Source organism: Colias eurytheme, chromosome 4 (genome assembly GCF_061535395.1).
Source record: "Colias eurytheme isolate Ceu_HAF_F1 chromosome 4, ilColEury1 Martin Lab GWU primary, whole genome shotgun sequence".
NCBI lineage: Eukaryota > Metazoa > Arthropoda > Insecta > Lepidoptera > Pieridae > Colias > Colias eurytheme.
This window is the reverse complement of record NC_142983.1, coordinates 11337724-11351475: the sequence shown is the minus strand read 5'-3', so window position 1 is coordinate 11351475 and position 13752 is coordinate 11337724. Positions and strand designations below refer to the sequence as shown.

The 13752-nt window shown below is 36.9% G+C and overlaps 3 protein-coding genes across 4 annotated transcripts in view; 2 read left to right on the top strand and 1 right to left on the bottom strand.

Annotated features, from left to right (window-relative positions):
- Positions 1-74: 74 nt before the first annotated feature.
- Tnpo-SR (transportin 3) lies at positions 75-9681 on the bottom strand. Its single transcript, XM_090101459.1, has 12 exons — positions 9413-9681; positions 8425-9315; positions 8097-8276; positions 6019-6182; positions 5584-5797; positions 4967-5122; positions 4368-4594; positions 3260-3577; positions 2572-2744; positions 1927-2024; positions 1403-1545; positions 75-688 (listed from the first exon to the last, which is right to left on the bottom strand). The coding sequence occupies exons 1-12, from the start codon at positions 9524-9526 to the stop codon at positions 628-630; spliced, it is 2739 nt and encodes a 912-aa protein (XP_089957585.1). The 5' UTR covers positions 9527-9681; the 3' UTR covers positions 75-627.
- Positions 9682-9930: 249 nt separating this feature from the next.
- On the top strand, positions 9931-11464 carry Prx5 (Peroxiredoxin 5). Of its 2 annotated transcripts, XM_090101453.1 has the most exons (4): positions 9931-10126; positions 10197-10463; positions 10962-11171; positions 11354-11464. In XM_090101453.1, the coding sequence occupies exons 1-3, from the start codon at positions 10022-10024 to the stop codon at positions 11157-11159; spliced, it is 570 nt and encodes a 189-aa protein (XP_089957579.1). In that variant the 5' UTR covers positions 9931-10021; the 3' UTR covers positions 11160-11171; positions 11354-11464. The 2 variants fall into 2 exon arrangements, with proteins under 2 accessions (XP_089957579.1, XP_089957578.1); XM_090101452.1 differs by having other exon boundaries at positions 10962-11464.
- A 1976-nt stretch (positions 11465-13440) lies between these two features.
- LOC149909224 (apoptosis-resistant E3 ubiquitin protein ligase 1) overlaps positions 13441-13752 on the top strand; it is a 36285-nt gene continuing 35973 nt past the window's right edge. The window contains exon 1 of the mRNA XM_090120262.1: positions 13441-13618. Within this exon, the coding sequence (XP_089976388.1) occupies positions 13450-13618 (169 nt within the window). The 5' untranslated portion in view covers positions 13441-13449. The remainder of the gene's footprint in view (positions 13619-13752) is intronic.

The window sequence follows — 13752 nt, the reverse complement described above, 5'->3', positions numbered from 1 at the left end:
GAAGCGGCTGGACCGCGTTTTTTTTGTGTTTGTCGTGAAGGATGTGGTGTGCGGAATAAAGAAAACAACAAAAATATTGTGATAAAAGTAAATTTAATAAATATTTACAATTACAGTGAGGCGTTTATCACAATCGAACAGAGTATGTATATAACAAAATATATTCTATCAATTAAGGGTGTTTACTTACCTATACCTGTCTCTTTCATTCGAAAGATATCAAAGTCAAAACGTATTTTGACGGAAACAATTGTAAAAAAAATCTCGACATCATGATATATTTTAACAGTTAAATTTCTATATTTTTATAATATTTTTATAATATAATTGTTTACTAATTTGATATACACCAATCAATAGTCATAGTTCGTCACTTAAATTAAAAATCGATGAGACTTGAGAAATAAAAGCTGTTCTTAAACTATTGAACCTTAAAACCGTTATATCACTTGTATGTAACAACTATTCTCTACTAATGACATCTAATTCTTCGAGAAAAATGATAAAATTTTGAATTTAAGAGACGAATATTTATAATAATATGTTGAGGGTCGAATTTGCTCAGATTGGGATCAGTCGTGAGTCCTGATGCTGGTCTCGGGAGATGATTTATTGGCGAAGGGATGTTTATCGGTACAGGCGAGCGAAGTCGCGGAGCAGTCGAGTTGCTTCTTTGCACTTTTCAGCTCTGTAAAGGAGAATAAATGCAGTTAAATAACTAAGAACTACAGTTTTTGAGAAAAAATATGCTTCAGAGATATGATGCATTTTGTGTTTGTTTTTTGAAGGCGACTATAAAAGATTATTACGAAACTCCATTGTTCGTCATCCATGTATGCGTGTGCCTGTGTGCATGTATACACGCCTAGGTGCGTATATACAAGTCTGGGTGCGTGTATACACGCCTACACCTCCTCGCCTGGCTTGTGTGAGTTCAATTTTTTTTTAAATACTTCCATGTCCTCTTCCTTCCAGCGGAGCTTTGTAGTAGGAAGGGTACGAGTATTATGGATTGCCTATATGTGTTCGTGTATACGAGTGTGTTTTTGTTTTTTGAAGTGAAACTTCTTTATCGGGGTTGGAAAAAAATTTATTGTAATATTTTTTCGTTACGCGTGACATTTTTCCGTTACGCGCCATCTTTTTCTTATCCCTACCACGCGTGATTCGACGTATTTCAGTAAAGTTGCATATAGTAAATTATTTTTTGAGAAATTAGGTCATAAAGAAGTTTCACTTCTTACGTGTGTACACTAGTACATGCACACATTTTTTTATTTTTTTAATTTTTGTGTGCGTGTGTACGAGTATTTTGTATTGCGTATATTGCGTGTTGTTGGTTTGCCTATATGTGTTCGTGTGTACGAGTGTGTTTTATTTATATATGTATATGTGTGCATACTTGAGCGCGAGATGGTGGAACTGCCAGCACTGCTGGTGCGTGGCGCAGGCCCGAGCGGCGGGCAGGCGGGCCAGCGCCGGCGCGACCCACTCCACGCCCGCGCGCTTCTGCCACGAGATCAGCTCCAGCAGCACCTCCGCCACCTGCACACACGACATACTTTATATATGGAGCTGTAATCGACTTAGGTGTGACCTAAAACACTATAGTCGAGCATTGAAGTATTATTATAGAAAAGTATTATTATCAGAAATGAAACTCTATTAATGTAACTTAAATCGATCAAATCCTTTAGGCATGTTTCATTCTAGTACAAACTTATGTTTCCTATCTTAATAAATAAGTAAGAAACGATTATGAATTAAATTAAAATGAAAAACAATTATTTACATGTTAGATAGTTTGATACAAGATTTCTTTGATATCTTATTAAAAATCCTGTCAAAAATAAAAATATTCTATAAATAAAGACCTATCCAAGGACCAATGCTATTTCTAAATTATACAAATGGCAAATCACTTACTTCGCTTAACATATACGAGTGGAGATATAGAACAGATGCTTCCAACAACGCATATGTTAGTTCTTCACCGTATTGAGATATAATTGCGTTTACTTTAGCTGAAAACAAAAATACAGAATTTTTGACACAACACACTTTAATACGAGAAATGAATAGAGAAGTCTATTCGGATAACAAATATTGTATCTATATTTAAGATACTGAAACTAGAATAGTAAAAATTTTATCATTTATAGCTAATTAAGATCTTTATCGATCCATTCTGTATTAGCAGTAAGACCATTATTTTTATAAGTAACCAATGAATGGCGCTGATTGATTGATACAAAGAAGCTTTTGAAGTGAAACTTTTTTAGGCATGTTGAGAGTAAAATTTGAAGGTCACATCATGACAATATCATCACGTCAGGCGACTTTTGATCTGTATATATGATTTTGGTATCTTAGAGTTTTGCTAAAGAAGTTTCACTTTTTTAGAAGTTATCTGCACAAAAAAGAGCGCATCAACGTCAAAAATTTACTACACATTTTTAAGGGAAAGTTTTCGGAATTTCAGGGAAAATTTATCTACAAAAAAAAATATACCGGCCGAATTCATAACCTCTTTTTTTGAAGGCGGTTAAAAACCACTTTCCCGATACTCACAACCAAGCGGCGTCTGCATATCATCATTGGCCAGCTTGAGCACGTCGTACAGGAACTTCATGAGGGAGCAGTTCGCGTCCCGGTGGTCCAGCTTCACCGCCATGATGCCGCACTCGAACACTGCAGCCGCACACCCAGAGTCCACGAACTCCGTGGGGATGCGTTGGAGGTAGCTTTAAATAAGGTGTTTTTTAAGCTGTGACATTTTTTTAAATAATAAAGTGATGTTTTTGAAGTGAAAACTTCTTTAGCGGCGTTGAGTACTTTTTCTGTAATGGGTATAAAATCTTAAACTCGCGTCAGGACACGTGACCTGATCGAAAAAGCGTAAGACGGATACCATTCCAAAATATCAAACATGCTCAACGTTAATAATCAAGTTTTCACTTCTGCCGGCACTCCCCCAGTGCAACCCGTCTTTTTTTTTAGCAATAGTTGGTTTGGAACCTAATGAATATTTTGATATGTTTATAATCTTAAATTAATTGAACTATAACATACTGAAAATGCATAGAAGGAAAAGTTTGGTAGAGATTAAATATCAAACAGTAAAAATAGCACATAAAATCTGTAACAAATAAGTATGATCCATACATAACAAATAATCATAATGAAAGTAATAGAATAGAGAGTATTTAAACGATATCAGTTTAGAGAGTATTTAAACGATATCAGTTTATCAACTAACCGTATACACAATCTATACAGATCGTCCACTGTATCCGGGTTATTCTTCAGTCCATCTGGCTGCTTCAACAATTCCAATGCTGGGGGTAACAGTGCATGTAACAAATGCGCCAAGGGTTGAGCAGTTCTTGGCCCTCCCAGCGCATCAGCTAATACTGCACTGAGGTACAGTAGGCAGCTGTGTGGAGACGTCGCGTAGAGTTGTGCCAGTGCGCTGGCGACAGTGGGCAGGAGCGTGTCGGCCGCCCGGCCCGTGCCGCGCACGCAGAACCGGATGCAGCGGCAAGCGCGCTCCATTATACGCCCGTCGCGGGAGTGCCTGTGGGGATGTTGTTGTTTAATATGGGTCAATTCCGTAACGAAAAAACATCACGCTCCCCACTCCGACGGGCTCGGAGGTGTGGCTTGAAGGCATACCATGGAATAGCTTTACCGCGGCAGTCCACGAGTGCCACACGTCTTTTTTATGAAATTGGTAAATTTTTTATTTTTTATAATAAATCAAAATATCAATTTTAAATACAAGCGTAAAAAACTGTTGTTGAAATAACCAATGAAAACATATTTTTATAACACATTATAAACACACTACCTATAGTCGGCACGGTGAACCTTGATTCCTATGACAGTTCGTGTTAGTGATGGGTCGTGTCGATACTTTACTATTTTATAGGCAAAGGCGTGGCTCGCATAAAGCCACGTCGGTGAACATGTTTTCACAAATATGTATCACTAACTGCATCTGCACTAGTCGATTAATAAATACCAAACGATGTATGTTTTGTAGGACGTAAACGTAAAGTCAGATTGAAATAATTTTACGTAAATGTTAAGAATTGTTATAATTACAACGGAATATCGTTGCAATGCTATAAAGCCACGTAAAAATTAATAAATGTAATTTTTAGATGCCTCCAATACGTTTCTAATTTAATAGTGACGCCATTACAAGGTTGTGTCCTGGAAATAATTGTCAGTGTCATAGGGATCACGTTTCACCGTACCGACTATACATAAATAATTTTAACAAAAACACCTTTATCTAACTCAGAATGAAGTTTATCATTTCTACATTAGTAATTTCATTAAAAACAACAACATATACCCACTTGACCATAACCTGGTGCACGACGGGCCACAGGTCCTGGAAGGCGGGCAGGCAGGGGTGCTCCGCTGGCGGCGGCTGCACGTCCACGTCGCGGAACAGGGCTGCGATGCGGTCCAGCCACACCGCCGGGTCCGACGGGGAGCCTCGCTTGGCGGGGACACTTGACCCTAGCTGGGCTTGGAGCCCGGCTATTTGGGCGCCTACTGCTTCCCGCATCGCTTGACACAACTGCGACATAAGGCAATGCATGTAATGGTACGTGGAAATAAGGGGAAGAGGTGGGGGGGGGGAGATCACAAAATACACTAATGGTAACAGTGTTAAGGTAACAGGGGAGGGGGGATAATATTATGTGATGCCACACGTTAATCACATAAATACATAAATATCGACTATTTGCCCCGCAAACGTTTTTTGCCTTACTTTTATCAGGTAGAAGTACGAAAAATAAAATTTTGACCGATTTTCAGACCTACCCGATATGGACACAAAAATTTTTGAGGATTTTTTTTGTAACTAACATAGTGACACGAAAATTTTATACACATAGTGAAGAGAAGAAAAGAGATGACTAGACAGAGATATTGATTATTTCCCCACCTGATCATGCGGCAGCCTGGAGATGGCCGCAGCGAGGGCCCGCATGAGAGCCGCAGCGGTGTGTACGGGCAGCGCGAGCTGGTCCGCAGCCCGAGCGGCCTCCACCACCACCGCCACGTGGCACGACGCCTCGCGCCGACACGCCTTGCAGATGTTCTGCAATCACAAGGATTTTTTTTAAATATAGATTAATTTAGAGGGGTTTTATACACAATGACAATTGATAATGTTAATGTAGTGTTGTAATTTATATTTTAGCTAATTCCCCTTTTTCACATGACCCCGTTACTCGTCCTTTTTTCACACGCGTCATCGCACATGTATTTACACGTGACATGACACACGTAACAATAAAAATGACCTCCCACATGTATTCACACGTGACATAGAACGTGAAATATCACATAAAAAAATCACACGATATCGATAGGCTTAATCGTTGGCAAATTTATAATAGCTAAGCTTTCTTCTAGGGCTCCAGGCACTGCGGGTGGCGCTCCGCCCACTCACCTGCAGCGCCGTGGCGGCCGCGTAGGCCAGCTTGGGGTGCAGCAGCGCGCGCACGAGGAAGCGCAGGCAGGGCTCCAGGCACTGCGGGTGGCGCTCCGCCCACTCACCTGCAGCGCCGTGGCGGCCGCGTAGGCCAGCTTGGGGTGCAGCAGCGCGCGCACGAGGAAGCGCAGGCAGGGCTCCAGGCACTGCGGGTGGCGCTCCACCCACTCGCACAGCTCGCCCAGCAGCTGCAGGCACGTGTGCCGCACCGCCACGTGCGAGCCCTCCGGCATCGACAGGATCGCCTCCACCACCTTCGGCACGTACTCGTACTCCTCCCTGACAGATATAACCACTAGAATACAATCAAGAATAATAAAAATCCATATTTCCATACTAAAATGGCTAAAAGTTACATATTCTGTGGACCGAGACGAAATTTGGAAAAAAAAAATTATTCATTCACTTGTATATCATAGGCCTACAACAAAAAAAAAACCTTTAAATAAAGAACAAAAGAAAATTTTCAAATCAAGTGAAAAAATCAAAAACCAACTCACGGCAGAATATTCTTAGCGACCGCTTGCATGATAAACAGAGCAGCCTCCGTCTGCTCCCAGGGCAGGTCGGCCTGCAGCGTGGCGAACATCTGCCGGAACACCGCGCCCGAGCCCACGATGAACACCACGTCCTTGATCAGCTCCATCACTTTCACTCGGAATTCCTGGGTAGATTACGTTCAAATATATCTGTGACATCAGATAGATTAAATGAACATGCAAATGAAAAAACAAATAGTTATTCAACTCAAACAATTCCACTTGTCAATCAGTAATTTAAATGAAAACAAATATAAATGAAACATTTATTATTTACTAGCAAACCAAGCGAACTCTGTTTCGCCACCAGAGACACCTTTTCTTTGCTATAAACTTCACGGAGCCCGAGACCTTTCCAACGAATACAAAACCGAAGAAATTGGTTTGTGCGTTCTGGAGTCACTATAGCGTCAGGAAGGAAATCCCGACTTATTTTTATATAGTAGATGTAGATGCAAGTAAACCATTTGCATTTGTAAAAGCTGTATTATGAGATAGTATATCCTCAAAAAAAAATATTACAATTAAGTTACACCAACATCAATCTTCAAACATGGAAATTAAAGCGATTACTTAAATTTGTGATTCAAATGTGGCTAATTGCAACTTCCAATACAATGTTTTATGATGTCAATGTGGAAACAATTAGCAAAAAAATTTAACATAATTAGTTTCATTAGTGAAGAAATAGAAAAACTTGGTGTTTAAATGCAAATATTTTAATTCACATTGAGGAAAAGCCCTTGCCAAATGCTCAAGACTAAACTATTTGAATGATTTTCGGTTTTGGTTTGGATAAGGATAAAAAATGAAAAAAATTATGGATTGTAAAACTATAAAAAATACTGCCCAGGTTGAGCCAACAACTTGATTCTACTCTGTAAAATATCCATTCTGAATCAAGTGTTATATAAAAGTAACAATAACATTTGTAAAAGTCTACACAAATAAAATCAATTTGATATACTGTATACAAACATTAGTTTATTTTTTTTGTTTATGGCAGAGGAAGCAATTTTTTTCATAACTCAAAAATAGACACTTATTTTGATAGGAGGATCAGACACCAACAAAACTATCTCATCTCCATATAGGTCATCAGTTTTTGGTGATTGTTGACAATTATATAAATAGCAAGTATTGCTGCATAAATTATGTTTGCCCTGTGAACTCTTTCTTACAAAAATATATATATCTGTCATCTGTATAATATAAAACTATAAAGACATATATAATATAAATCTATACTAATATTATAAAGCTGAAGAGTTTGTTTGTTTGAATGCACTAATCTCAGGATCTACTGATCCCATTTGAAAAATTCTTTCCGTGTTAGATTAGCCTTCATGGAGGAAGGCTATAGGCTATAAATCATCACACTAAGACTAACAGGAGCAGAGCCACGCGGGTTAAACCGCGGAGCGCAGCTAGTATTTAATAATAAGTATTTTTTATGTTGTTCTATGCAAAACCATAAATTCCAATGGTACTCTTAACACCCTTTATACAGTTATGCAAGTAAAATGTATCAGTCTTGTATGAAGGTGTTAAAACTGTATTATCCAATTAGTATCATGCAACAGTGTACTCCCACATGCACATTACATAGGGGTAATTGTGAACTAAGGTTAATTTCGAAAATTGTTTCCATTTTAGAGCATTTTATCTCAAACTGTGTGTCTGTATTTCTATTTTAGATGTTAAATTTAACTTTAAATTAAATTAAAATTCAAAACTAGTATATTTGTTTAAAAGTTTAAAATAATTTTTAAAACACTAGAAAGATCTAAAGAATATATTCAAATTGTGTATAAAGGAAAGACAAGAAGAACGTAAAGTGAAATTATGTATTTAATGACTTAAAATAAGAGCTATGCATTGAATTTATTTCATTGATTTTCCAATAAACTCTCATAACTTTCGCATTTTAACCATAACTAACAAAAATTATGCTTAAATAATATTCATAAATGACACCAATAGGTAAACAAATAAGTAAAATGTATATGAACTACATCATTAAGAATATATTTACTCACATAGAATTCATCACCTTCTTCCGGCAGGTTAGTATCATCAGGTTCACACTGGCAGTGCCGAGCGAGGGCCTCGATCAGCCTCTCTATGTGAGGTTTGAAAGCATCCGTCAGTGGCTGGTAATCCCTCTGATACACTTCTTCTGATAAACGGTACCATAGGTTGAATGTTATTTCCGCTACCTAGAAAAGACAAATTACATATTACTTACACTTTATAGTAGGTATACATTTTTCTAACATTTTTGTTTCACTCTAATACAATTTGGTACAGTCTAAACAGCTCATTTGTTACATGTCACATGAACTAGAACAAAATAACTGTACTTACATCATAGTCATGGTGGCCAACACACACAAGGGCCAATTCTAAGGATCTCATTGCAAAATGCACCATGCCATTAGAAGTGCTGACAATTATCTTCTCTAAAAATGTTTCTCCAAGCTCAGTGAACAGTCTCGCAAAGTTAGCTGCCTTTTCTTCCTCTTCATGAGCTACCGCAAGATGATAGCTCTCTTCCAAAGCTGATACACTATCGAACATTAACCTTTCCACATCATCATTGTTGTTATTCTCCTCTAAACAATGTAATATCGCACATATACAATCTGTTGCAGCATCGTGTAATAAGTAAATAGTCGTATAGTCTCTTAACACTTGTAAACATAGACCTATAACAGGATTCTGTGGCAACTCTTGTATGTTAATAGCTTTCACTTGCAACCATGAGGTCATACACCTAATTATTTTTAACGCTACATTAGAGTTATGTGAGCTAGATATACACTCTTTAAGAAACATGACTACTATCTGCGAATTCCCTCGCAGCTCAGTTTTAATTTCCTCACGACGATTTTCACCTAGTTTTAAGTTTGACGAATCTATTTCTTGAGGTAATACAGTCAATATTTCTAGCAGAGCAAAGTTATTTTTATTTGAAAACAGTTTAATGAGGTCACTAACACAATTTTTCCAGTTTGGCATTTGTAGAGCTAAATCTGCTAGAGCTAAGGAGAGTTGCGTCAATATAGCAGAACTGACATCAGGAGACACAGTTTCCAAATGAGACACAAGTGAATCTCTAAGGGATATTATGGCATCTTCTGGCAGTTCAGAAAGATTATGTTGCACTTTAGATCTCATAGTTTGTGCAGCGAAATAACACGACTGCACATTCTTTTTCTGTTGTAAAAGCTCATCAGCTACTTTCCATGAGTGAATCTGAAATTTATAATGGATATGGTTATAATTTTTTTTTGTAGCGCTCGAATTGTAGTTAAATATATTAACAGCGATTAAAAAGAAACTAAATACTTACAGATTTTTGCACTTCTTCCAGCCAGAGCGAAGCCTTTTCTTTTTCACTAGTATTATCATTATCATACAAGGCGCTGATGGCCTGGTATATCGTGTCCATTGATGGAGGCTCCATGTTGTACAATATTAATATCCAAGAGAAAATCCTAATATTTCTCTGTTGTAATAAAAAAACCACTCAATAACATATTTTTACGTAGAAATATGGAAATATGCTCGAAAGACGAATTGAATCAAACAAGTTACAACGTCAATCAAATGAAATATGAACATGAACGAACTTCGTTACAGATAATAAAAATTATGCAAAACTAAAACAGAGCATATTTAGTTATTATCAAGGTATAATTTTAGATAGCTAGATAATCCACCAAAATTATATTTAAACACATATATGTGCTGAAAATAGACTCCCTAATTGTTATTCGCACTTTTGTATTATAGATACATAAACCACAGACTTAAAATAACCATGCTGCAAACTGACAGTTTTTGACACATGTTGTTTTTTAATCTGTCTGTGACTTAAGTAGATTATATAAATTAAGTCGAAGGCCAAAACATAAATCAAAGATAATACAAAAAACATATATTTGCTTGACCACTACAAATGTTTCCCACGGCCGCGTCGATCGTTAAAAGTGTTTCTACATTCGCTAAGCAAGCGTCTTGTAGAGCAGTGCACACGACAAGAGTAGTAATGGCTCCGATAAAGGTGAGAAGGCTTATTTAGGCTTTTAGATACAATTACATAACTGCCGGCTAAACTATCCTTATAATTTTAGGTTGGTGATAAGCTGCCGGCAGTTGATTTGTTTGAAGATTCGCCGGCGAACAAAGTGAATATTTGCGACTTGACAGCCGGAAAGAAGGTCGTCCTTTTCGCTGTTCCTGGCGCATTTACACCAGGATGTTCCAAAACTCATTTGCCAGGTTACGTGGAGAGCGCCGACAAGCTGAAATCGGAAGGTGTATCGGAGATTGTTTGCGTGTCCGTGAATGATCCCTATGTGATGGGAGCATGGGGCAATCAACACAACACAAAAGGAAAGGTAAGAATAAAGACTTCTATAATAATTATTAACAAAGACACAATCAATGTAACCCATAATTTTAAAAATATAATGCAAAGAATTCCATGTTGGCTCTAATTTTTTTTTCTGTAATAGATATTTGACTACTTCCATTCTAACAATAGGATTCTAATAGGAATAATAATTTACTGTTTCCATGCCACTGTGTTAATTGACCTTCACCTTTGTGCATTGTTAATTAAATGCTATACATAATTACACTATTTAGGTAGGTACATAACTAATCTTACAGGTATTTACCTCTTGTAATTTTTTTTAGTAGTTTAACATGAATAATGGTTAAAAAAATGATTTTATTTTGTAACAAAACCATTAACTATATTTGTACCATACATATTACCCAGAGTAGACCAAAGAAGCTAAAATTGGTTAAAATGTGATAAATAAATTTGTAATAACACCAAAAACGACAACTTATTACATTTATTAAATATTAAATTGTACATCTATCTTCAGGTGCGCATGCTAGCTGACCCATCAGGCAACTTCATCAAAGCCTTGGATCTCGGCGTAAACCTGCCACCACTTGGCGGTCTCCGCTCCAAGCGATTCTCCATGGTCATCAATGATAGCACCGTGGAGGAATTGAATGTTGAGCCAGATGGCACTGGCCTGTCTTGCTCCCTCGCTGATAAACTTAAGTTGAAGAAGTAAACTTGAAATTTAGAGCTAGCGCGCATGAGCAACTTTGTCTCCGCAACTATTTTGTCTCCACAACTATTTTGTCTCTCCCAGCTATGGTCTAGTATGAAAAAGCGCGCACGTAGCGACGCAACTCCCCATACAAATTGATGGGAGAGACAAAAAATAGTTGCGGAGACAAAGTTGCTTGTGTGCGCCAGCTCTTAATCTTTAAGATCCTATCTCAGTGAATTGATCACTCCCCGCTTTATTAGCCTTCTTTAGACTTTGAAGCACCCCTTGTGATATGTTTATTAAAGTGTATATGTATAGTTTGATTCTGTTGTTTAATTGTGTCAACCCATCCTTCTAATATTATAAACTAGCTGCTCCGCGCGGTTTCACCCCCCTAGCTCCACTCCTGTTGGTCGTAGCGTGATGATACATAGCCAAAAACCTTCCTCGATAAATGGGCTATCTAACAGCGAAAGAATTTTTCAAATCGGACCAGTAGTTCCCGAAATTAGCGCGTTCAAACAAACAAACTCTTCAGCTTTATAATATTAGTACATATAGATTTGAAAGTGTGTGAGTATGGAAGTTTGTTATATTACTGTTACTGTTTCGCAGGAAAACCTGTAACAACTTAACTGATTTTGATAATACTTGGCATGGATGTAGCTTGCAGAATAACTTAAAAGCTATAGAAATATGTACTTGCTTAACCCTCGGGTGAAACCGCGCGGCACAGCTATATACAGCGCCCAGCGGTATACTGTATACAGTACAAATGTTGAGGAAATAAGAGAAAAACTGTTAAAAGTGTATTTAGAAGGTATTTAGTATTTACTTAGTTTGTTAGATACATATACTAAGATTTTCTTAGATCATTAAAAAATAGCATAAAATTATGTTATGCAACACTAGTCAGGTGAATCTTGTTTACAAAATACATCTAAATATTTAATATTATTATTGCCAAGTTCAAGGGGCTATCAAGCATGATAAAATGATTATGGATTTTATACATCACAAACTTAACCCTTAGCTGGTATCGCCTTTTTTGGCAACACTACCGGTATCGTGGGTCAAATTTTACCCATACCAAACAATCTGTTGTAGAACGTTGATTTTTTATAATTTGTATAAAATATGGTTAGTTATGAAATAAACAAATATTTTTTAACAAAATTAACTTTGTTTAATTTTAGAATATAAAAAAAATATTATGTTTTACACGCATTTGTAAATAACCTTATTTTTTGGCACTTTTTGGTTAGTGTGAACTTAAAACATAAAAAAAAAATAGAAATGTAAGAAAAAATTTAAGTAAAAGATATTTATGGCACTTCTTATATCTTTATAATAACAAAAAAATAAATTACTTCTGAGATCAGCATAAAATAAAAAAAATGACAACCAAAACCAAAATGACTTCTGACTGACCATCTTCTTCGCTCTCATCTCTCGTATTTTCTCTTATTCTCGTATTCTCCTCTTCGTTTTCACTGTCGTCAGAACTTACTCCAAAATACAAGTCACAATACAGTCTTCTGAGCAACTAACAGGTTAGGGACTGTCTCGATCGTCGTCGATGATTTCGTCGTCACAAAGTTGGGTTATATTTGGTGTCCTTTCATTTTCCGATTCCAAATCATCACTTAAGTCGTCTATATCAACTCCTCGATTTGTCTGTCGTTCAGAAAGCCGCCATTATAGTACAAATAAACACTAAAACAAAAAAAGTACGTAATTACACTCAGTGAAAAAAGTTACTTATTTGGTGTCGTGGGTCAAACGTGACCCAGACAGCTACTTACCTCCACTCCTAAGATAGTCCCAGCGCTGCACTTCCACCCCCCGCCGCAGCTAGTGACGTACTGAGAATACGTAGAAGCGCACAGTCGTTGCATAAATATTAAAAGAATTATAACCGAAAATGTTCGCTTCTGGGTCAAATTTGACCCACGATACCTGCTAAGGGTTAAGATGGAACTTTCATAAGTGCTAACACCGACGAAGGTTAATAATTTAGGTGTATTTATGTACATGCATGGATACTTAGAGCATTAAACCAAATTGGTTGGTTGGTTTAATGCTCTAAGCATGGATAATATGTAATTAGGTATGCCTTCAAAATGTATATAACACTGTGTATAACACAATGTATAATGGAACGTAAATTTGCGAATCAAAATATTGAGCAAAATGTCAAACGTCATGCCAAATGTCAATACGGCCAATTTGGACATGCGATGGGGGCGTGTATGTGTGTGTGTTTGTTTTCAAAATAATTCAAATATTATGAATAAATGTGACAAATATGTTTAGGCAATATTTAGGAACTTTAACGTTTATGTTATTAGTAATTTATGCGATAGTTATCGGAAAGAGGGATATTTTGACTGATTTAATTGAAGAAAGTGCGCAAGTTGACGAGTGGCTCGAGCAAATTGATTTGGGGGAATATAAGAAATTGTTTAGAGATTATGGTAAGTAAATTAGCACTAAACTAGTACTCGGTAGCATTTTATTATATCTCGATACATTTACGACTTATTTTTGTTATAAACACTCATAATTTAATTTAGCATTTTGATGAAAACGCTTTTTGCGTTCGCACTAG